The sequence below is a fragment of the Elephas maximus genome, chromosome 4 (assembly GCF_024166365.1).
Source record: "Elephas maximus indicus isolate mEleMax1 chromosome 4, mEleMax1 primary haplotype, whole genome shotgun sequence".
NCBI classification, from domain to species: Eukaryota; Metazoa; Chordata; class Mammalia; order Proboscidea; family Elephantidae; genus Elephas; species Elephas maximus.
The window spans coordinates 170332632-170357666 of NC_064822.1; the positions used below are offsets into that span (position 1 = coordinate 170332632).

Below are 25035 nucleotides of genomic sequence, written 5' to 3' on the forward strand. Positions count from 1 at the left end.
CAGGAAATCAAAAGATGCATTGCATTGGGCAAATCTGCTGCAAAGGACCTCTTTAAAGTGTTGGAAAGCAAAGATAATACCTTGAAGACTAAGGTGCGCCTGACTCAAGCCATGGTGTTTTCGATCACCTCATATGCATGTGAAGGCTGGACAATGAATAAGGAAGACCAAAGATGAATTGATGCCTTTGAATTGTGGTGTTGGGAAAGAATATTGAATATACAATGGGCCGCCAAAAGAATGCACAAATCTGTCTTCGAAGAAGTGCAACCAGAATGCTCCTTGGAAGCAAGGATGGTAAGACTACATCTCACTTACTTTGGACATATTGTCAAAAGGGATCAATCCCGGGAGAGGGGCATCATGCTTCATAGAGGGTCAGTGCAAAAGAGGAAGACCCTCAACAAGATGGATTGACACAGAGGCTGCAACAATGGGCTCAAACATAACAACGACTATGAGGATATCACGGGATTGGGCAAGTGCTTCCTTCTGTTGTACATGGGGTTGCTATGAGTCGGAATCGTCTCTACGGCACCTAACAACAAGTCAACAGTTGCACAGACATTGCTAGGTCTGGAGGGTTCTTTTGAGGGTTCCTCTAGAGTATTTGGAAAACAGATGACCTGCCCTTAAGCACTCAAACCCAATCCCAACCGAACCGTCTGCCATCAGTCGATTCCAACTCACAGCAACCCTATAGGACAAAGTAGAACTGCCTACTGGGTTCCCAAGGCTGTAAATCTGAATGGAAGCAGACTGCCACATCTTTCTTCCTTGGAGAGGCTGCTGGGTTGGAACCACCAACCCCGTTTTGGTTAGCAGCTGAATGCTTTAACCACTGCACCACCAGGTCTCCCTCAAGCACTCACAGCCCCACAATTTATCGATTTCTTCCTAACAGTCTCTGACAGCTCAGCCTGTGTCCCACTCCACCACAATCCAAGGGCAGATGATAGCTGGCCTCAGGTATGTCAAGAGCTCTCAAGGTGGAAGGGAGGTATATTTTTGAACCTCCAGATGATACGAGTAGCACCAATTAGTGGAAGTTAGAAGGAGGCCAATTTTAGCTTATTATAGGAGCATTTCAAAAGTGTCTGAAAAAATAGCAAGCTTCTTTCCTCAGTGACTTCAGAAGTCCTTTTTATATCTAAGATTTGGGAGTTTTCTAGCCTGTGATGTTCTCATTGCTCCCCCTTTGAGCAAAAGCCTAAGAAGAAGGGGTAAGCTTGACATAAACATTTATTTAACATGTAGTTTGAGCCAGGAACTAAATTCTTATGGCAAAACTTGACTTTGGCATTATTGTCCCATTTGGCAAATTAGGCAGCTGATCCCCACAGAGACGAAGTGACTTGCCTGCAGTCCTAAAGTTAGTAGGTGGAGAGGTCCGTTCTCCGGACCTGCCACTTAAACAGCAGTATTCCTTAGAAAAATGATTCAACCTGTCTGGGCCTTAGTTTCCTTTCCTCAAAAGGGAGATAAAAACATCCACATGGAGTGGTTTAGAGCTTGATAAACTCACGTGCAATGTGTCCAGTCCATAGGAAGTTCTCAGTATAAACGGGCGTTATAAATAATTAGGAGTAGGGATCAGGGGTTAGAGGATGAAAGGAGGCATTTAAATTTTTCCTTGCTCCTAAGAGCAAAACTCAAGATTATTGCTATTTTATTTGGTTGAGCATTCCATAAATTAACCAGTTGCCACTGAGTCAGCTCCGACTCATGGCAACCCAATGTGTGCCCAAGTAGAACTGTGTTCCGTCAGGTTTCAGTGGCTGATTTTTCAGAAGGAGATGGCTAGGCCTTTCTTCCAAGGCACCTCCAACCTTTCAGTTAGCACCCAAGTACATTAACCATTTGCATCACCCAGAGACTCCTTCTATAAACTAGGGATAGACTTTTTACTGACTCCAAAATTTTTATATAGGAGGAACTGAGGGTTGGTAACTGATTGGATGGGGAGGCAAGGCCACGTTCGGGGTGAACAGGAAAGTGTGCTCTGATTGATTAGAGATGTCTGCCACCATCTGGGAGGAGGCATAAAGATACATGTGCCATGTATTGTGCAATCCATACTGCATTCTACAGACAAGGAAGCAGAGGTGTAAAAAGGGGCAATAACTTATTCAAAAGGCCACTGGCAGAACAAGCTTTGACTTGGACACAGGCGTGCTGCCCTGGTCAGAGCTCCTTCCTGACATCCATGGTAAAATGGAAAGTCTATTGTATGTAGAAGCTGGGACCTTGCCCAGAGGACCTTGAAGTACAAACTCCAAATGCTCTTTCTCCTTGGCTTTCTTCCAGGCACTGTTCACACACAAATGTGTCTACTCCAGCAGAACAAGGAGCCTGAAGAGTGGCTGTGCCAGATACTGCAATGCCACTGTGAAGGTGAGGAGTGTGGGTGGTCAGGCCACAAGGACCAGTCAGAAGCCAACAGGGCCGGGCTGCTCCAGGAGCCACACTCTTAGGCCCCAGGGGCCTGCACTGTCACAGGTTAGCTGTGTGGCTTTGGCAATGTCTTCCTGCAGAGGAATCGAAGAGCAGATTCACTATATGTGGCCAGGCCACCCCCTTCCCTACCTCACAACCTCTCAAGGTCCCCTACCCCTCTTAACACGGAGCCCACACTCTTCAAGCTTTTCCAGGTAGCCCACCCTCTGCCCACCTCTCTGCCTGAATCTGAGCTTCATTCCTAATTTAGAGAATGCTCATTTGCTGTTCCTTCCCTTGGGGATGCTCTTCCAGATTTTCTTGGGGCTGATTCACAGTTCAAGGTGCCATTTAAATCCCACCTCCTCCATGAAGCCTTCCTGAACCATCCAATCCAAAGTGGTCTCCCCAGACTCCTCTCCCCACCTCTGCCCCCACCTGCAGCGCTTTTTTATGATACTTTGTTTTCCCAGAACTTTCTACCCTCTAAAATTATCTCCTTTTGGTTTATTTTAGTTATTGTCTGTTCCCCACATTGAATATAGGTTCCATGAGTACAGGGCCTTCCTCTGTCTCGTTCACACTGTTAGAGCTGGGCTGGCACCTCTGGTAGACACTGACTAGATTTGTGTGAATGGCTGGCAGGGCACCAGCAATGCCACCAACTGCAAAAGAAAAAGACATTCTCCTAAGGAGAGGCTAAAACTCTTTATGATAATAATGGACATTAAAATAGAAGAACTGGTGCTCCGGCTGGGGTTTAAAAGGGCAACACCCTTTTGTTTCTCAGATACCCAAGTGCTGCAAAGGCTTCTACGGACCCGACTGCAATCAGTGTCCAGGAGGTTTCTCGAACCCTTGCTCAGGAAACGGACAGGTGACAAGGATGGTCCCTGATGGTCACTTTTCATGAACGCTGAAGGCTGACTTTTCTTAAGTCATGTTGAAAAGTAATTTTTAAAACTACTAAACCAAAAGGTGATACAATGCCAGTCTATATTCCCAAGCAGTAAAACAGAAAACTAGTTACAACTCATGGAGACCCCATATGTATATGAGTAGAACTGTGCTCCACGGGGTTTTCAATAGCTGCGATCTTTCAGGCCTTTCTTTCAAGGCATCTCTGGGTGCACTCCAACCTCCCACCCTAGGCCTCAAAAAGACACAGAGCAGTTACTAACAGAACAGACCAAACCAACCCATTGCTATCGAATCGATTCTTACTCATAGCAACCCTGTAGGACAGAATAGAACTGCCCCATAGGGTTTCCAAAGCTGTAAATTTTTATGGAAGCAGACTGCCACATCTTTCTTCTGTGGAGTGGCTGGTGGGTTCAAACCACTGACCTTTTGTAAGCACTTTAACCACTGCGCCACCAGGGCTTCTTAAAAGAACAGAAGATGTCTACAATAGAAGGAATCTTGCCCCAAGGGCGTGAAGAGACAAGAGTCTAGTGATGTTGCTTCTAGTCTCTGCTCTCTTATTGCCATGACCACAGGCAACGCAGCAAGGCTTTCTCCACCTCACTTTGCTCCCATGGGAGGTCTCTAAGATTCCTTCCAGAACTAAGGTTTTATGTTATTTAAAAAAAAAAAAGTAGCTCTGCCCAGTGATTGTTTTTCTTTTTTCACCCATCTGTAAAACCTAATGAAATATAAAGGCCAAAAATGAACTCATTGAGCTTACAAGCCAGAGCTAGATGAACAAAAGTAAAAGTAGCTGTGATTCCTATGGGGAAATGACAGATCTGCACACTTAAGAAATTCACAACTAAAATGTGGCTCTTTCAAGGGGAAGGAAGAACTGGGGTAACCTCAAGCAGGGACACCACGCAGGTGAGGAGAAGGAGGTGAAGCTGGTGCAGATGACTGTGGCCGGTGGTCGGGAAGGCAGCCAAGCCCAACTCCACTGCACGTCAGTCAATACAAATCTAACCTTGCTGGGGCTGGGGAGTGGGAGCCCCAAATTTTCACCACTGAAGGGAGAAAACACTGTAGTTTGAAGTCACAGAGCTGAGCAAGTGAGAATCTGGAGGGAAAGTCTAGGCAATCCTGAAGGCCCATGGCTGAGCACCGACACCCCTGAAACTCTGTTTAGAGGTTCTTGGTTCACCATTACAACCCTCCTTGGATATTCCCTAGTGATTTCCCATAAAGTTCCAAGTCCTGCCTTAGGATCCCCAAACTCGTCACTGTTTTCACACCTAAAACCAGTTGCTGTTGAGTTGATTCTGATTCATGGCAGCCCGATGTGTTTCAGAGTAGAACTGTGTTCCACAGGGTTTTCGGTGGCTGATTTTTCGGAAGTAGATCAGCAGGCTTTTCTTCTGAGGTGCTTCTGGGTGGACTTGAACCTCCAACCTTTGGGTTACCAGCCGAACATGTTAAATGTTTGTATCACCCAAAGGGACCTAATGCCACCATGACTCCACTTGCTACAAGGAGTCCCAAAGAGTCATTTCAAGTGCGACTGACCCTGAGTTCAAAGAAGTTAGGTCATGAAACCAAAGCATATGGCAACTCCTATGCCTGTGTGTGTTGTCCTAATGGCCCATGGGCCTGCTTTCTTCCCAGTGTGCAGATGGCCTCGGTGGCAATGGAACGTGCATTTGTGAGGATGGCTTCCAAGGCTCTCAGTGTCAGTTCTGCTCTGATCCCAATAAATACGGACCTCGATGTGACAAAAGTAAGTGGCACTTCCTTCTTCTCCTAAGCCGTGATCCCTGTTGCTCTGCTGATGGCATGGGCCTGGTGTCCTTTGACACCTTTGCTTGATACACACCATTACCATGGTGCATTTCTTTTCTTTTTGATAATATCTAATTGTGTTTTTGGTAAAAGTTTACCCAGAAGATTAGGTTCCCATTCAACAGTTTCTACACAAATTGTTCCATGGTCCCTCTGGGTGGACTCGAACTGCCAACCTTAATACAGTGCGTAACCATTTGGGTCACCCAGAGACTCCAAAATGATATCAGGGATGTAAAAGTGCCAGTTGTATAATGATCTACAGTATTTACGTTTAGTCGCTACTGGACCAATAAGCAGCATCATGATAAATGGAGAAAAGATTGAAGTTGTCAAGGATTTCATTTTACTTGGATCCACAATCAATGCCCATGAAAGCAGCAGTCAAGAAATCAAACAACGTATCCCATTGGGCAAGTCTGTCCCAAAAGACCTCTTTAAAGTGTTAAAAAGGAAATATGTCACTTTGAGGACTAAGGTGTGCCTGACCCAAGCCATGGTGTTTTCAATCACCTCATATGCATGAGAAAGCTGGATAATGAAGAAGACCGAATTGGTGCGTTTGAATTATGGTGTTGTCGAAGAACATTGAATATACCATGGGCTGCCAGAAAAACTAACAAACCTGTTCTTGGAAGAAGTACAAGAATACTCCTTAGAAGCGAGGATGGCAAGACTTTGTCTCACTTACTTTGAACGTGTTATCAGGAGGGCCCAGTCCCTGGAAAAGAACATCATGCTTGGTAAAGTAGAGGGTCAGTGAAAAAGAGGAAAACCTTAAAAATATGTATTGACATAGTGGCTGCAACAATGGGCTCAACCATAGTGATTGTGAGGATGGTACGGGACCGGGCAGTGTTTCATTCTGTTGTACACAGGGCCGCTGTGAGTCAGAGCTGACTCGACAGCACCTAACAACAACCACCACTAAATGCACTTTAAGGCCTGGGTTCGAGTACCTGCTCTGGAATTTAGCAGTAAGTTGGACAAGTTGCCTCACCTCTCTGGATCTCAGTTTTCTTATCTAGAAGATGAAGATTACAAAAGTCCCTCCCTCCTGGGGTTGATGACTGTTAATAACAATGGCACATGTTAAATGCTGGCCCGGTGCCTACAACAAAGTCAGTGCCCATTAGTTATCATTGGTTGGCTGTACCAGAGAGAGGACAAGTACTTGAGGGGTAGTTCCAGCATAGAGAAATAGTTTCTATTCATTCCAGAATGTCCTCATGAAAAGCTGAGAAATTTCTAGATGAACTCTCTAACCATAAAGTAGTTGAGAGTCGAGTTCTTTGGCCTCTTTCATACCATCACAGCCCACCATCACCCCCCCCCCACACACACACATACACACACGTGCATCCAAGTAGCTTTGAGACAAGTTCTTCCCATCTTGGTGGGACAAGGAAGCTCGCCAAGGGCCCTCCCAAGCATACAGAGAAACACTTGAGTCCCTAAGGAAGGGGTAAGGGAGGTGATCCCTGTCCTCCATGACGTTGTGCCTCTATATGTCCCTCCTCCTTCTCTGCCAGAATGTCTGTGCGCGTATGGAACATGTGACAACAGGATAGACAGCGACGGGGCCTGCCTCGCTGGCACTTGCAGAGACGGCTCCGCTGGGAAGTTCTGCAACAAGCAGACCTCCTCCTGTGGGCCCTATGTGCAGTTCTGTCACATCCATGCAACCTGTGAATACAGCAATGGGACAGCCAGGTAGGGCACTGCCCTTAACAGCCCACAGCCACTATGCTACCTGCGGTGTTCTTTTTACCTGTATAAAGACTCAAACCATATCCCAACTCTTTGTAAACTCAGCTCTGTTCTCTGCAGTTGATGGTATGACTTTGTAGGCAAGAACCTAAACTGGGTTCAAATTGTAGCATTCCTTGTTTTGAAACTTAGCAACTGTGTGACCTTGGACAAGTTGCTTAACCTCTCTGAGTCTCACTTTCCTCCTACGTTCAATATCAATGATGTCACCTCCCTTGCAGGGCAATTGTGGAGATCAGAAAAATTGCATACAAAAGCACCCAGCACCATAGAGCACATAATAGGTGTTCAGTCATGGAAACTATAATTATTATCATCATTCATAGGAACAAAATGAAGATTTGGTGACTAACTTTCCAATTACAAACACCAGGTGCAGTTGAATCCATTCCAGTTCATGATGACCCCACATGCTTCAGAGAACTGGGCTCCACAGGTTTTTCAATGGCTGTAATCTTATGGTAGTAGATTGCCAGGCCTTTTTTCCAAAGCACTCTGGGTGGATTTGAACCACCAACCTTTCGGTTCGTAGCTGAGCATAAACTGTTTTTACTACCTAAAAACCTTTCCAATGACAGCTTGCCTGTTAAAAGTATCTTGCAGGATATTGGGTCTAAAGTCAATGGACCACCATTTGTTTCCTTAATGCTGTCAAAATATATGCAGTAGCTCTGGAGGGAAAAGTATCAGATAAAATGTTCCTCTCCAGGAATATCTGGCTCGAAGGCAGTCCCCAAAACCAAACCCATTGCCGTTGAGTCAATTCCAACTCACAGAGACCCTATAGGGCAAAGTAGAGAGAACTGCCCCACGGGGTTTCCAAGGCTGTAATCTTTATTGAAGCAGACTGCCACATCTTTCTCCTTCAGAGTTGCTGGTGGGTTCTAACAAACAACATTTTGGCTAGCAACAGGACACTTTAACCACTATGCCACCAGGGCTCCTTTGAAAGGAATAACCATTCCAAATATCCTGAGTAATGCACAGAATGTCTAGAATTTGTGGGCTCTATTTTTACACTTTTCTTAATTTGTAATTGTATAGTCAATTGCTTACTTGGAGCCCTGGTAGCATAGTGGTTAAAGGGCTTGGCTGCTAACCACCAGCCGCTACTTGGAAACCCTGTGAGGCAATTCTGCCCTGTTCTATAAGGACACTATGAGTCGGAATCGACTCAACGGGCAATGAGTTTTATTTTGTTTGTTTCTTTCTTTGTTTTTGCTTATTTATGGTCTGTCTCCCCCACTAGACTGTGTCGCATGAAGCCAGAGACTATGTCTTTTTTCCCAAAAATTGTACAATGGAAATACATCTTCCAAAGCAATTAGGGTCTATGTCAGTGCATAAGGCAAAAATCAGATATACTCAAAATCACCCCTAAAAACTTTTAACTCACCCACAACGGACTGTGGATGTGGGTCTATATAAACTACATAGCTTTAGATAAGTCGGTGTTGGGATAGATCACCCTGTGTTTTCATCTGGACAACAGGTTTAATATTTGGTTCTTATGGAAGTCTTCATAGATGAAAAATAATCTTGTTTTAATTTTTGTGAAGCACATATGACCGAATTTGCAGTTATGTGAGAGTATGATAGGTGCCCCCAGCACTTACCACAGGGCACTTGATAAATGTTTGTTGAACAAACAAATGAAGGGCCCTGCCCTTAAAATAGTGGTAACATCACAGTGGGACATACTGAGAGGAGTGTGTCTGAGAAGGTAGCAGGTCAGGAAACCATGCCAGCTCTCAGAATGAGGAACCCGAGAGTGTCCTGTCTGGAAAAAACTCTGAAGGACCAGCAATGGGGCAGGGGAGGGCTCTCACTTGACCCCCATTTTCATGTATTTTAAGAGCCGTCTCACAGAAGAGTGCCTAGAGCTGTGGTGTGCTGAGCCACAGGTAATAATTAGCATCGGGGAGGAGAGTTACAAAGAGGCAGTCTTCAGCCCATTAAGAGCAGAAAAGCTGCCACGTATTGAATCTCACAATGAGCCACGGCCCTGCTAAGTGCTCCGCATGCATTAGCTCATTTAATCTTCCCCTTAGCTTTATGAGCAGGGTAGAATTATTAGACCCATCTTCCAGATGAGGAAACAAAGTCTCCCAGAGGTTAAAGGGCTCACACACTGCTAGGACTGCTAAAAGGCAGGACCTGGATTCACATCCAGGTGTGTCCGACTCCAGATCCCAGACGTGCACCAATCTTCGTACACTGTCGAGCCACCTGGCCCTCAACCAGTCCGCCCGTGTGCCTGGCCCTTTTAGGGGCAATTGGTGCTTATATTTCTGTGGTTGATTTTGTGCCCTCCTCTTCGCAGCTGCATTTGCAAAGCAGGATACGAAGGGGATGGAACCCTCTGTTCAAAGATGGACCCCTGCGCGGGATTAACCCCAGGGGGCTGCAGCCGCAATGTGAGTGTTGGTGTTTATTTCCAAATTCCTGGTTTGTGAGGACATCCGAGGGAAGGCATTCCAAAAAGGCTGCGTCTGATCCCTTTTCATAGGCTTGAAGCACTTGTGTTTGAAGCTTGTGGAGAACTTATTTTAAAGATGGCTGCCCAGCGCCTTCTGTGAGCCTCTTCTTGCTGATACCTACAGAGGGCGCCCCAGCTCCAGATGTGCAGGGGGCTTTGGCATCTTAAAAACACAGTGTGAAAATCAGATGAGATCAACAGTAATGAACTGCTGATTGAAACTTTACAGCTTCCAAGGGGCTTGATGTACATGACCTCATTTGCTCTTCCCACCAACCCAATGAAGTAGATATTGTTACCCCCATTTACCGATTATGAAACTTTGGTTCAGGAAGGTTAAGTGACTTGCCCTAAGTTCTGTCAGGGGATGTAGTCAGAACCCACCGTTGCCTTCGCTAACACTTTCCGAACATCTTACCACCATGTCCTTGGCCCTGTTCTTGTTGTTTGTTGCCATCGAGTCAATTCCGACTCATGGCAACCCAACTGTGCAGAGTAGGACTGCACCCTATAGAATTTTCAAGGCTGTGACCTTTCGGGAGCCAACCACCAGGCCTTACTTCTGAGGCATCCTGGGTGGGTTTGAACTGCCAACCTTTTGGTTAGTAGTCTAGCACTTAACCATTTGCACCACCTTCATTCTTTACCTATAGTTTAATAATTAGTCTCCCTGCTTCCTCTCTTGCCTACCCACAGTACATTGTCCACACAACAGCCAGAGTGGCTTGCAGTGAATCAGATCATGTTTTGCCAGTGCTTAAACCCCTGCAGTAACTTCCCTGGCTCTGAGGATAAAATCCAGACTCAAACACCTTACCCCAGCCCATCAGACTCCCTTTGGGCTGGCCCCACCTACCTCAGACAGCCTTTTCTCAACAGCTTGTCTTACACCTCTCTCCCTCTCACCCTGAACTTCTCCTCCAGGTCTGATCGTCCTGAGAGTCCCTGAGAGGTGGCATCATGGATCGGAGCTTGGGCCCTGACATTATATAGACTTGGTTCATGCCTCTTTGTAGCTGCGTAACTTTGGGCAAGTTACTTAACTTCTCTGAGCCTCCTTTCCTTATCTGTAAAATAGAGATAGTAACAGTACCTTCCACATCAGGATGCTCGTTTATACCTGCAAAACATCAAGAACAGTCCCTGGCTCCACAAGGATATGATGGTATTAGTAATAATGGCCATTAGCTGGCCAACTCCAAACACTTCTGTTCTTCCAAATCATTGAATCTTTTCCATTCATCTCAATGCCAATATGAGTTTCTAGAATGCACCTCTGGAAATCCTTTTTCCTTTTGGAGTCACATGGCTGGACCGAGGTTTCAGATGGTTTGCTTTTTCTTTTCCTCCCACAGGCAGAATGCATCAAAACTGGCATGGGGACCCACACCTGCGTGTGCCAGCAGGGATGGACCGGGAACGGGAGAGACTGCTCAGAGATCAACAACTGCCTGCTGCCCGGCGCTGGCGGCTGTCACAGCAATGCAACCTGCTTGTATGTAGGCCCAGGCCAGGTGGGTGTGCTGTGGTCAAAAGCAAGGAGGAAGGGGGCTTCCTGCAGTGGCTTTTTCCCCCTAGACACAGAGGCACTTTGGCTTGAACTTACTGCTGTTCTGTTTTGTTTTTTAAATCACCTGTAGCAATGAGAATGGGTTAACTGTCACAACAAGGGTACTATCCTTATCGCATCTTATAGAAAAGGAAGGTCCCTAGGTGGCACAAATGGTTTTCACTTGACTACTAATGTAAAGGTTGTGGTTTGAACTCACCCAGTAGTGCCACAGAAGAAAGACCTGGAGATCTGATTCTGTAAAGATTACGGACAGAAAAAAAACCCCTATGGAGCAGTTCTACGCTGTGACACATGGGATCACCATGAGTCTGAGTCAGAATGGACTCGACAGCAACTGGTTTGATTTTTTTTAAATAGAAGAGAAAACTGAGGCACAGAGAGGCTAAGTAATTTGCCTAGGTCACACAAATAACAAATCATGGTGTATGAATCCTGTGCTGGGTGACAGATAAGACAATCTGACTCTAGGGCTACCCTCGTAATCCCTACCCTGGACAGCACCTCTATTTCTGTAGCATGCTGTAGTTTATCAGTCACTTTCGTGAGCATCCACCCTCATTTAATGGAAACGAAGGTAGAGAAGGCTACTGGTTAGGAATTCATCATCTCCAGGCTCCAAGGCTAAGGTGATCAGAAAACGTGGAAGATGGGAACCAGGATTTGAAATCACTCCCATTTCTCTTGAATCTTAATACAGTTTCTCACTTATATTTTAAGGCTGAACTTTTTTTTTTAAAACCACTCAATTATTTTCTCTTCGAGAAATATATTTATGCTATAATGATAATAAAGGTTTGTGGGTTGCATAAACGGTTTGCACCCCACTTCTAGCCTAGAAGGTTGGTGGTTCGAACTCAACCAGCAGTGCTGTAAAAGAAAGGCCTAGCAAACTACTTCCGTAAAGATGATAAGCAAGAAAACCCTATGGAGCAGCTTTACTCTGTAACACATGGGGTCATCAGGAGTCAGAATCAACGTGACATCAATGAGCTATCCCTATAATGACAATCACTGTTTGGGGTAAAGCCTAACCTGGTTCACCATGATATCTCCCAAGCTTCTGTCCCAATTCTGATGGTTCTTAGATCTCTTATTTCTGTGAAGATATTAATAATCAGAGGTTACAGAGCTTAGAAGGGCCTACTTAATGCCTTCCCTTTCCTGCAGGAAGGAATTGTTTGACACAAATGGATACCTGGCCTGTTTTAAAGCTTTCAAAGACTGAAGTCTTCCCTATGCAGCATCAGACAGCATGCACATCCATTCCTTCACCCACTCGTGCAGGGACAAGTGATGGAACATCTGTCCTGTGGGGCCAGCATAGGCTGGACACTGGGACAGATATAAATGGATGGCCGGCCCCTGATGGCTACAGTGTTGGAGCCTCTCGGGGGCTCAGAACTCCCAAAGGTAGTTTGCTACCTGTTTAAAAATCTTTCCAAGGAGATCCCCATAGGTGGTTAAAGGATGAGAAACAGACAATAAGGAAGAAGAATTAAAGAAAATGGGACTGCCTGGCCAAGGTCATGGCACGGTATCACCCCAGCCCACCTCCCACCCCTGAAAATTGATTGCAGATTGAAGCACCATGCCCAGGCAAGGGCCTCAAGTTTTTAAGTACTCTGTATTTGTATACAGCTGGAGGTTAACTATTTTAGTAGGCTGCAGGTGGTGTTTCTCAGGGAGAGACAGTTGGTGATGGGGTAGGAATGGAGAGAATCTGAATCAGGGAGAAATCTTTTGGTTATAAAAGAAAACCCAGCTGAAACTGGCTTAAAAAGAAAGCGAAATGTGTTGGTTCACATAAAGTCTGACTTAAGGTACAGAATGATCCAGGGCTCAAAAAGTAGCACAAGGATCTATTTCTTGGCCCAGCTTCTTCTCAGGCTCCTGCCGTGAACAGTGGCCTCCAGCAGCTTCAGGCTTATATCATCGCAGTACTCAGCTGAGCAGAATAAAAAAGGTTTTCTGGTAACTTTCACCAAAGACACAGGATCCATTCTCATTCTTTGGCTCAAACTAAGTCTGTGTCTATGCTCAAAGCAGGCCCTGTGGTCAAGGACGTGGAATGCGATAAAAAGCTCAGGCCTAGCTCCTGTACCCTATACTGGGGTGGAGGAATCAACCCCACTCCATCATGTGGACTAGGAGTAGGAGTGTGGTAGTGTCGCCAAAGCCAAGTGGAGGTACAACTCCAGAAGAGAGAGAACGGATGCCTGGCAGGCAAAATAAAACAAATGCTCATTCATTCACTCATTCAACACTTTTTCTGTGCTGATTCTGGTTCAGCCACTGGGCTTGGTGGTGGAGATAAGAGCTCCCATGGCCAGAGCCCCCTGCTAGCCCTGGAGAAATGCAGTCTTGTGCAGGGAGACAGACAAGTAAACTTCTGTGTAATGCAACGTGACAAATGCTATAAAATTCATAGTAAGGAGGGCCCATGGTCTGGTTGTTTCATAGCATGTGGATGCTCCTTTCCTGTTTATCCTTCTGGTTTCTCTGACAGCCAAGCCTGCTGGTGGGCCTGGAGTGAGTCAGCTCTGAAATGTGGCCCCAGGAGGCCTAATCAGGAAGGAGCTCACGACAGGTTTACCTTTCGCAGAGCATCTGGCAAATGATTGCAGTAGTTTTTGACTCACCCAAGTTCCAGATTATATCTGAGGAGACAAATAAAATTCTTGGTATCTATTCTTGCTCATCATTTATGAGTCGGAATCAACTCAATGGCACTGGGTTTGTTTTATTCTTCTTGCTGATCTGTATTTCTTTCTGTAGATAAATTTGAAAGACCTATTAATGGGGGAGATGGGAGGGGGAGTGTGTTATTATAGTATCATATTGTTGTTGTTAGGTGCCATGGAGTTGGTTCTGACTCATAGCAAACCTATGTACAACAGAATAAAACACTGCCCGGTCCTGTGCCATCCTCACAATCGTTGCTATGTTTGAACCCATTGTTGCAGCCACCGTGTCAACCCACCTTGTCAAGGGTCTTCCTCTTTTTCATGTCCCTCTGCCAAGCATGATGTCCTTCTTCAGGGACTAGTTCCTCCTGATAACATGTCCAAAGTATGTGAGACAATGTCCTTCTAAGGAGCATTCTGGCTGTACTTCTTATAAGACAGATTTGTTTGTTCTTCAGGCACTCCATGGTATATTTAATATTCTTCACCAACACCACAATTCAAAGGCGTCAATTCTTTGGTCTTCCTTATTCATTGTCCAGCTTTCATGTGCATGTGAGGTGAATGAAAACACCATGGCTTAGGTCAGGCCCAACTTACTCCTTAAAGAGACACATTTGCTTTTTAACACTTTAAAGAAATCTTTTGCAGTAGATTTGCCCAATGCAATGTGTCTTTTGATTTCTTGACTGCTGCTTTCATGTGCGTTGATTGTGGATCCAAGTAAAATGAAATCCTTGACAAATTCAATCTTTTCTCCGTTTATCATGATGTTGCTTATTGGTCCAGTTGTGAGGATCTTTGTGTTCTTTATGTTAAGGTGTAATCCATACTGAAGGCTGTGTTATGTATTGCATAAGAAATAGAATAGACCATATATAGAATTTCCTTTCATTGCTATTAGCTGGCTTAAAAACTTCTCAGACATTCCGAATAGATATAAACCTTAATTACCATGAATGTTTCTTTAAAAATACAAACCATGTTTAGGCTGATATGTGAGGAGGTTGTCAGGGTTGGTGGTGCGGGAATGTATTACCAAAATACCAGATGGAGAAGATTAAATACCCTTGGTTATAAGGCCTACTCTACCACCTACAGACTGTATGAACTTAGAGTCAGATCTTAGAGGTCAGAGTCATGTAACCTCCATGAGCCTCAGTTTCTATAAATGTGTACAAGACCTGAAGAAGCCCTGGTGGCACAGTGATTAAGCAGTCGGCTGCTAACTGAAAGGTTAGCAGTTCGAACCCACCAGCTGCTCTGTGGGAGAAATATGTGACGGTCTGCTTCCATAAAGATTTACAGTCTTGGAAACCCTAGGGGGCAGTTCTACTCTGTCCTACAGGGTCACTATGAGTCGAAATCGACTCAACGGCAGTAGGTTTGGTTGGGTTACAAAAGCTGATGGGAGTGTCAAGGAATGATGATAGATATGAAGGTACATTATAAACTGTAAAATACTTTTTTAAATGATAAAATTACTGTAAAGCTATTAGCTGTCTCAGTATCTTTACTTTTAAGAAACCACTCCAGTTACCCAAAAAAGAGATTCTTTCTTCCCCAAAGTGGCAAAGGTTTCAGGACCCTAGATTTCCTCTTCCTTTGGCTCAGTCAGTCAGTAGCATTTGAGAGTAGCCAAAGCAAAAGTCAATGTACAGAGCCAATATTATAAACCCACACAGATCTTGAACAAGTGAAGATGTTTCTCCTTCCATCTGTCTTCCCATCCATTCATTCAACAAACAGGCACCAGGCAAGACACTGAAAATGCAAAAATGAGACAGAGTTCCTTGCCTTCAAGAGCTCACAGGCCCTTGGGGAAGACAGTCAAGTTAACAGATGAATTTAAGGCAATGTGTCAGGCAGAATGATTATGGCATTTGGAGGGTTCTCTGGGAGCACAGAGGAAGCCCTACTACCTTCTTCTCCCATGTTTCCCTAAAGCAGAGTCCTTCAAACTTTTGAGATCCCACACCCCATCAGTAAACATCGTCAGAATCCAACAGGCAAGAGATTTGGTTGCTATGCAATGTGTACGCTACCCTTGTTTTCTAAGAAGATTAGGTTTCTAGCAGGGCTTTGACCTATAATTTTTTATATTCTGGTTATCATTTGGGCTCACCCAAATTTAAAAATTTTTTTTAAAAATTGAGTCTGTGCTGGTTCCACTTCCCAGTCCATAACTGAACAGGGAAGAACCAATTCAAAGCCCTAATTCCACCTGACGTTCGGCCTCAGCATGAATGGCCTCCCCACTGCTGCTGCCCTCAAGGTACAGCCAGGGCCCACTTCCCGGAAGAACATTCTAGCCCGTCCCCCTCCTCTGAACAATAGTCTTCATAAGCATCTTATCATACAAGCATCTCATATGTCAGTTAATCCACACGACTTAAAGTATCTCGTTTTTCAGTGTTTAAAATTTTTTTTTTTTATTAAGATCGGACCTTATTTTTTTTTTAACTACCACACTTGTTTTTTTTTTTTAGAACTGTTCTCTTTTGTTGTTGTTGGGTGCCATTGAGTTGATTTTGACTCATAGCGACCTCATGTGACCGAGTAGAACCGCTCCATAGGGTTTTCTAGGCTGTAATCTTTACGGGAGCCTTTTAGTTATCAGCTAAGCACTTAACTATTTGCCACCAGGGCTCCTTCCTTCTTACTTACTTTTTATATATTTACATTTTGTCTTCTAAATCTCTAATTGAAAACAGCTTAAAGGTTCATTACCAGTTCCATAATAATTTGTGAGTTAATACCTGACAAATTTCATCTGTTGAAGGGATTACCCTTGAATTTTGTTTTAAATTTCAAAATAATTCATGATAGAGGAAGAAATTTGGAAAACAAAAAGGTAGGGAAATTTTTTAATCAATTACAGTGCATGATGATGTATTTTTTTCCTTCTGGCTTTTTATTCGTAGGTGTGTCTTTTCGTTTGTATTGTTTTTGCTTTCTAATCGGGGTGAAATACTTATAACAAATCATTTGACATTTCAACCATTTCTACCTGTACAATTCACCAACATTAATTACGTTCACCATGTTGTACAACCATCGCCACTAACTGCTTCCAAATTTTCTCATCACCCTCAACAAGAATTTTTTCATCATCCCTTAAGTAATTCCTTCTCGTCTCCCCTTCCTACCTGCGCCTGGTAAGCACTAGTAAATTTTGGTCTCTATGTATTTGCCTTCTCTATATATTTCACATAAGTGGGATCATATGATATTTATCCTTCTGGGATTGACTTATTTCACTCAGAAAATATTTCCAAGGTTCGTTCATATGGTACCATGTCCATAGGTTTGTTTTTCTTTACATTGTTGTAACCAACAATACAGTCTTGTTGGGTTCTACTTTGTACTTAACACAAACATTTCCACCATTTTATCATACAATCCATCATCATCATCATCATATTCAGTAGCTGCGTGATCAGGACCATGGTATAGGTTGTGTACGGTACACAGTGCCCAGGCAAGGGGGCAAATGGATACAGAAATCCAGCTGGCGCCCCACTCACCAAGCACACACCCTGATGCGAGCCTAAATCTACCCAGAGGAAGGGGCAATTTTTTTGTTGCATAAATATGCTGTCCACCCTCCAAGCCATGTGCCCATGGGCTGTCCATGTAGAGGCCATGCTTTACTCAAATGCATCTGACCGTAAAACCAACCTAGCTGCCGCCTAGTCAACTATGACTCATGGCAGCCCCGTGTGTGTCAGGGAAGAACTGTGCTCCACAGAGATTTCGATGGCTGGTTTTTCAGAATTAGACTGCCAGGACTTTCTTCTGAGGCATCTCTGGATAGGCTCAAACCGCCAACCTTTCACTTAGCAGCCAAGCGTGTTAACCATTTGCACCACCAGGGACTCCCACCTGACCATAGTGGATGTCTTTTCTAAACTGCACACAATACCCCTTCGGTTACCCATGGCCCTGTGCATGGATCTTCACCAAGTGGACAACCGTGGGTTACTTAACCTTTTCTCTTAGGTAGAGGGGTCACCTTTACAACATGATGCTCTTTAGAGTCTATGTTCTCCCTGGGACTATCCCGACACGGCCCTTCTAGGATTATGAAAGGGGCCCTGGTGACGCAATGGTTAAGTGTTCAGCTGCTAACTGAAAAGTTGGCGATTCAAACCTACCCAGCAGCTGCACAGGAAAAAGACCTAGTGATCTGCTTTTGTAAAGATGATAGCCTAGGAAAACCTATGGGGCAGTTCTACTCTGTCATATAAGGTCGCTATGAGTCGGAAACCACTCTATGGTGCACAACAACAATAGGATAATAAATTCAGAAAGAAAGTACCAAGGAAATACGAGATTAGGAAATGTAGCATGGAATGTGGAGAACAAGAGCCCTGAATTCTTAAGTGTAACAAACAACAGACATTAACACTGTTCTTGCAGAGGGTGGGCAGCTATGGCCGTCATAAGTTCATTTTTCAGTGCCCGTGAGAAAAAGGTGTGGAAGACCCTTGTTTTCAAAGCTCCCCTTATACTCTCTTCTTGGAATTATAGAATGAGTGTGAGTGCAAGAAAGGATTTCGAGGCAACGGAATTGGCTGTGAACCAATAACTTCATGCTTAGAACAAACCGGAAAATGTCACCCGCTGGTGAGTTACTGGAGTTTTTTTCCCCTTACTGAAAAAAAAAAAAAAATTGTTTGAGAAATAAAGAAAGTTAGGTTATTTCTTTTCTCGACCTAATAAGCAAACTCTCTCTTACTCCCTAAGGGGAGTCCCTGAGTGGAATGTGGGTGTTTATTGTAACTTTCACCCCATTTCAAAGCTTAGAAGAACAAACATAATGATTGCCAGATGAAATAAACAATGCCCAGTTAAACTGAATTTCAGGACAATGAATAATTTTTTCAGCATAAGTATGTCCGAAATATTGCCTGGCATGTAATTATATTAAAAATTTCTCATCATTTATCTGAAATTTGAATGTAACTAGATGTCCTGTATTTTTGTTGTAAAATCTGGCTGAGGATAACATGAAAGAATCTAATTGTGATCAAATAAGTGCCACCCTAAACGTGCAGAAAGGTGCATCGCACTGCAACACTGAAGGGCCTGCGGGTCATTCAGCCCCAGATTTGTAGTTCCCACCTTAGATGGAGTCTGTTGTCTCACGGGTGCAATTTATGTCTGACTCTTTAGTTAGGAAAGCAAACCATTTCTTCCGTCTTCATTTTATCAGGCATCTTGTCAGTTTACTTCCTCTGGTGTCTGGAGCTGTGTTTGTCGAGACGGCTATGAAGGAGATGGCCTTCTGTGCTATGGAAATGCAGCCGTGGTAAGTCATCTAAGACAAACTGAAGCACAGAATAACAAAGACAAAGCCCTTAAAAAACAAACAAACCTAGTGCTGCTGTAATCAGAATCCCACAAGTGGGTGGCTTTAAAGAACAGAAATTTATTTTCTAACAGTTCAGGAGACTAGAAGTCTGGACTCAGGGCACAGGCTATACGGGTAAGCTCTCTCTGTCAGCTCTAGGGGAAGATCCTTGCCTCTTTCAGCCTCCTTAGCTCCAGCGTTTCTGAGTTCTTAGTGATCTTCACATGGCATCTAGCTGCCCCTGCTTGTGCTTCCTTCTGTGTCTAACCTGCTCTTTTTATAACTCAGAAGTAATTATGTTTAGGACACACTCAACACTGATATGGCCCCATTAACATAACAAAGAAAGCATTATTCCCAAACAGAATTACATCCACAGGTATAGGGGTTAGTATTCCAGTGCGGATTTTGGGGGGGACACAATTCAATCCATAACATTTAACCAAGATGGCTTTAAGTGCTCTGAGAATCATTTGCTCAAGGAGATTTTATACTAAGCTTCTCAAAGATGGCATATGTGTTCTGTGGCTCACAAATTCTCTGCAGGCTGGAGGGGAAGGACTAGCTCTTACTGAGCACCTACTATGTGCCAAGCAGTTCGTTTAGTCTTGACTTCCCATTCTTGCCATTCTACCTCTTCCATTCCCAATTTTTCCCAAGTGAGTAGCTAACTGGACTCTGCTGAACTCTCCAGGTGCTCCTGTTTAGATTGTGCACCTCCTGTGGCCACCCAAAACACCCTGTGCTTACCTATTCCTGGTGTGTGTATGAGAGAGAGAGAGAGTGTGTGTGAGTGAGAAAGCTCTCTGTGACCAGGCATCTTCCTAAGCCCTTTACATACAGCAACACCCCCATTTAAACCTCACAACAACCCTCTGAGGTTGATGCTATTATTATGGCCATTTTATAGATGAAGAGGAAACCTTGATGGCGTAGTGGTTAAGAGTTCGGCTGCTAGCCAAAAGGTCAGCAGTTCAAATCCATCAGGTACTCCTTGGAAACCATATGGGGCAGTTCTACTCTGTCCTGTAGGGTCGCCATGTGTCAGAATTGACTCGACAGCAACAGGTTTCATAGACAAAGAAACTGAGGGGCTAAGCAAACTTGCCTAAGGTTGCTTAGGAATCCAGCCCATAGCTGTCTAAGGACAGAGCCAAAGCACTTATCCACCAGTGTAGTCCAACTGTATAGAACGGGTCATAACAAACCATCACGGCTTGTACATTTATCTGTTTTCCCACCACTGGACTATGAGTACCTTGAAGGCAGATCTTTGTCTGGTTTCCTATGTCAGTCCCAGTGCCTAAGAGAGTGTTCATAAATACTTGTTGAATTGAGGAATAAAGTACAGTCAACTCTCATTATTTGTGGTAATTATGTTCTATAAAGTCGTTGTGAACACTGATTTAGCAAATACTAAACCATGGCTCTAGGGGAAATACAGAGTTAGGTTCCTGCAAGTCTCTGGTCATGACACATTCATCAAATGATCAACACGTAATCTTGTACATATTCCTGTTGAAAGACACCTTATTTAACATACCTTGTTGATTCATTAACATTGAACTCACAGTCAACAGCACTATAACGCATGCCTGAACAAAGCTTATCTAACAGATGTATTTTCTCCCTAAGGCACATCACAGCCTTCTTGCACTTAGGAACATGAGACGGCAAGCACTTCCGCACTATGTTTGGGGGGCAGTTAAAACAGTGAAATTACCAAAAGAAAAGCACAAAAATGCAAAAAATGTGGCATTAAACAGAAAGGACACGGGCTGGGTGGCCATGTTCTTACAAGCTAAAATTTTACCTGGGAGAACTTTAGGTTGCTGCTTCCTTTGAAGTTTCTGGAATTCCTTCTTTACCTCAAATATAGAGGATAAGCAAGCCACCTAAGCATGAAAGAAATGCACAGCCCTGGCAACATGGGAATTCGTCTAGCTGGGCACCCATCCACGTCGGCAACAGCGAGGCTGGCAGGGAGAGGGAGCCCAGCCCGGGAGGCTAAGTGCAGGCTCCCAGAGGCTCACCGTAATCCTGTTTCTCATGGTCCCCTCTCTTCTGTTCTCTCTCGTCTCTCCCTCCCTCTCTTGCATGACATGAATAAGGAATTGTCACTTCTCTTGGAAGCAGCTATATTTAACCAGTGGATAACTGTGAGTACATGTGTTGGAATTTACAACTGGGAATGTATATAATTTTAGAAATTTGGAATACATGTAATAGAAAACTGAAAATACAGCTGGTGAAAAGGATGGAGAGGGATTGTCTAAAGCAGTGGCTCTCAACCCTGACTACACTTAAAAATCACATAGAACACAATTTTAAATAGCCATGCCTAGGTCCCTACCCGCAGAGGGTCTGATTTAATTAGCCGGAGGTTTGGCCTGGGCATCAGTATATTTTAAAAGCTTTCCAGGTGATTCTAACAGACAACCATGGCTGTAAATTTCAGTCTAGGGTAAGCTAGGGTCAACTTTTCAACCAATTCAAATACATATGTCCGGCTTCATTCATTACAGACGTCTTTTGAAAAAGTTAATAATTCATCATTGCAATGTACCCAGTTAGTTTTGAGATTTATATTTGCAGTCCAGGGTACTTAGCTCTCAGCCCAACATGCCCTGTAGAGCATATTCCTTACCCGTGGCAAGAATTATAACAAATAATCCAATGGTCAACCCTGCCCAGTGGTCTGAATCTCTGTCCTCCCTGGCCAAAAGGACAAAGACAGCTGGTTCAGCCAGTCATCACAACAAATGGGTTATCACCTTTAAATAGGCACATGAAAAGATACGTCAGATATGGTCAGCAACCCCTCTAGGACATTTCCCAGTTGCTTCTCTATGGGGCCTCTCTGACCCACCACAGGTAAGAGATGGGACTGAGACTTTGCTCTTGAGCATGCCGATTTCCATGTACCCTCATCATGTTTGGTCTTACCCCACATGCCTAAGCTTGCCCAGTGGTGTGCTAGAGCCGGCTTGTACTAGCTCACGAGAGCTGATTGTATGCATCTCATCCCAACTCCACTTTTGGTGCCATCATATTGGTAACTTGAAACCAGCTGTGGTGGGAGTACTTACACTACAGAAATTAAATACTACAAACCAGGCTCTGCACCGCACCCCTGAGAGCCAGTCGTCAAACCTTTATCGGCATGTCACTGCATCTACCCAGAACTCTCTCTAGGCAAAACTGAAAACTAGGTAAAGTTCTATTTTAGGCCTCCAGTCTCTCTCCCATGATGAAACTGTTCCTGCAATCTCCCCATCATCCTTAATCCAAAAGCACTCAAGGATTCTCAAGGCTCTCTGCACACTTACACACACACACACACAATTTTACCAAGACTATTCTCTGGCTCTTCATTTAGCCTCAAGTGTAAATGATTGATAATGACTCAAAATGTGACCTAATCAGAAAATTTGCATTTTGACAAGACTGTCATATTTCAATAAAAATGAGTCTCAAAAGGGACTATAAGTCATCAGCCAGTGGGTAGGGTGGGGAATGTGTCTCTATGACCTTCCCAATACCCCTGAAATTTTATCACATGGGAAACTGTCATCTCTGCCAAGCATGAAGTCCATCCTGTTTGTCCCTAAAGTGAATCAGGCCACTCTTTTCCTGTGATTCAGGATGCTTCTCTCCGACCCATGCTGTCAGCCACCTCAAACCTTACTGTCCTCGTGCCTTCACAGCAAGCTATTGAGGACATGGACCAAGATGACAAAACCTTTTGGTTGTCAAAGAGCAATATTCCAGCCCTCATAAAGTAGGTATCATGTATTTTATTCTTCATGATCTCGTACTGGCATCAGTGTGAACATGCCTTAGAAGTTAAATGTAGGGAAGCCACATAGTCCTTCAAGTCTACGGAAATGAGCATGTTCTAGGACTTCCCTCTTCCTTCTCCCCCAGTATAGGAATACTTAATAATTATTGACAGCCAACTCTGTGGCAAGCACCATCCTAAGTGCTATACATATAACTCAGTGAATCCTCACAACAACCAACCCTATGAGATGGGTATTATAATTATCATTCCCATTTTACAGATGTGAAAACTAAGGCACAAGGTGGTTAATAACTACCCCAAGGTGCCATGGCTGATCACTATAGGGGCAGAATTTGAACCTGGCAGTCTCGCTCCAGAACCTATGATCTGTGGTCCTAAATTATACTGCCTCTTGCATTGATATTTAATTATAGCCCTCATGGACTGTTGTTTTAGATACCATACGCTCCTGGGCACATACGGGGTGGCAGATTTGGAGTCTCTGTCGTCGTCTGACATGCTGGCAACATCTTTGCAGGGCAACTTTCTCCACCTGGCAAAAGCGGATGGGGTAAGGGAGCTCTGTATATGGTCTATATATGTCACATATGTTCATATTATACTTCTAAATTTTTTGTGTTATGGAAATCTTCAATCATGAGCAAAAACAGAAAAAAAATAGTATAATAAACCTTCATGTAGGTATCACCCAACTTCAATAATTATTCATATATATTGATACACATACACACATGCCTCTATAGCAGTGACCCTATAAAATGTGACCTTCGTTCTACCAGGCTCCTCCTGACAGACCATGGACTGATCCAGTGAAGGCTGTACAATTTCACAACTTTTATTGGTTACTAGCAACCTACTAATTATATCACCATCGATAACTAAAATGTTATATTAAGTTAGGGTCAGTCAACCAACAAGTACTTACTGAGCACCTCCTAGGAGCCAGGCACTGACGGAGGTGCTGGAGATTGGGCAGTGCACAAGGAAGGGCTAAGCCCTGACAGAGCTGACATTCTGGCGCTATTTCAGTGTGTCAGGGACTCGGATTCTGTCTCCACCAGGAAGTCCTCCTGCACATGGCACTAATGCTCTTTCTATGAATCATACACGACAAAAATGGAGGTTCCACTGGAGAAGTACTACATCAACTGACCGTGGGCCACATTTCAAAAGTGTTTGAGAATCAGTGCTCTAAAGCCTATCTTCCTGCTCGTCAGTGTGACACCGTGAAAAGGGTCTACACCTACCACTGCCAGTTGCTGTGGAGTTGATCCCAACTCACGGTGACCTCATGTGTGTCAGAGTAGAACTGTGCTCCATAGATCAGTGGCTGATCTTTCGGAAGTAGATCGCCAGCCTTTATTCCAAGGTACTTCTGGGTGGACTGGAACCTCCAACCTTTCAGTTAGCAGCCAAGCATGTTCATCATTTGCACCACCCAGGGGCTCCTGAGTCTGTGCCTAACCTAACCTAAACCTGTTGCCGTCGAGTCGATTCTGACTCATAACAACCCTATAGAACATAGCAGAACTGCCCCATAGAGTTTCTAAGGAGCGCCTCGTGGATTTGAACTGCCAACCTTTTGGTTAGCAGCCATAGCACTTAACCACTATACAACCGGGTTTTCCAAGTCTATGTCTAAAAAAAAAAAAAAATGTCTAGTATTACCTAAATATATGTGATTTTTTAGATCATTTCTTTTATGAAGCAGAAAACAGTTACATCTGGTCCCATGGATTTTTACATCTTATTACAATAATTCCAGTACATTATACATATGTCAGACATGAGAGTCATTTTTTTTATACATACGTCAGACAGGAGAGTCATTTTTGCATCATCAGTGTTTTAAACCATTGCTTTTCTTAGCAAGCATTAATTGCACACCCACTCTGGGCAAGCATATCCCAGGCTCTACAGATTCAAAGATAAGTCAGTGAAGGCCCCTGACCTAGAGAAGCTAACTATCAAAGATACATTTTTAATGAGTTAATTCCTTTGTCTGATATTAATGTCTCCCTTGAACCACAAGAGATGTGCAAGGTGGGCTTGTGCGCTGCTCAAAATGAGGTAAGTCCCCTTCTCCACCCCAGGGTCCCCAGTAGGAATTTCACCTAAAATGTAATGGTGGGAGAAGAGGACAGGGTGGCAGAGACGGCGGTGCCAGGTTGCAGTCTTGGTTGG

The 25035-nt window shown here is 44.1% G+C and overlaps 2 protein-coding genes across 2 annotated transcripts in view; one reads left to right on the forward strand and one right to left on the reverse strand.

Moving 5' to 3' along the window:
- STAB2 (stabilin 2) overlaps nucleotides 1-25035 on the forward strand; it is a 213803-nt gene that overhangs the window by 85490 nt on the left and 103278 nt on the right. Inside the window, exons 20-30 of the mRNA XM_049884206.1 lie at nucleotides 2308-2394; nucleotides 3227-3313; nucleotides 5011-5122; nucleotides 6717-6897; nucleotides 9278-9371; nucleotides 10789-10947; nucleotides 18224-18319; nucleotides 18909-19004; nucleotides 21158-21205; nucleotides 22691-22827; nucleotides 23287-23401. Of these exons, the coding sequence (XP_049740163.1) occupies nucleotides 2308-2394; nucleotides 3227-3313; nucleotides 5011-5122; nucleotides 6717-6897; nucleotides 9278-9371; nucleotides 10789-10947; nucleotides 18224-18319; nucleotides 18909-19004; nucleotides 21158-21205; nucleotides 22691-22827; nucleotides 23287-23401 (1212 nt within the window). The remainder of the gene's footprint in view (nucleotides 1-2307; nucleotides 2395-3226; nucleotides 3314-5010; nucleotides 5123-6716; nucleotides 6898-9277; nucleotides 9372-10788; nucleotides 10948-18223; nucleotides 18320-18908; nucleotides 19005-21157; nucleotides 21206-22690; nucleotides 22828-23286; nucleotides 23402-25035) is intronic.
- NT5DC3 (5'-nucleotidase domain containing 3) overlaps nucleotides 18936-25035 on the reverse strand; it is a 182329-nt gene continuing 176229 nt past the window's right edge. Inside the window, exon 15 of the transcript XR_007517361.1 lies at nucleotides 18936-19023. The gene's annotated coding sequence lies outside the window, so the exon portion shown is untranslated. The remainder of the gene's footprint in view (nucleotides 19024-25035) is intronic.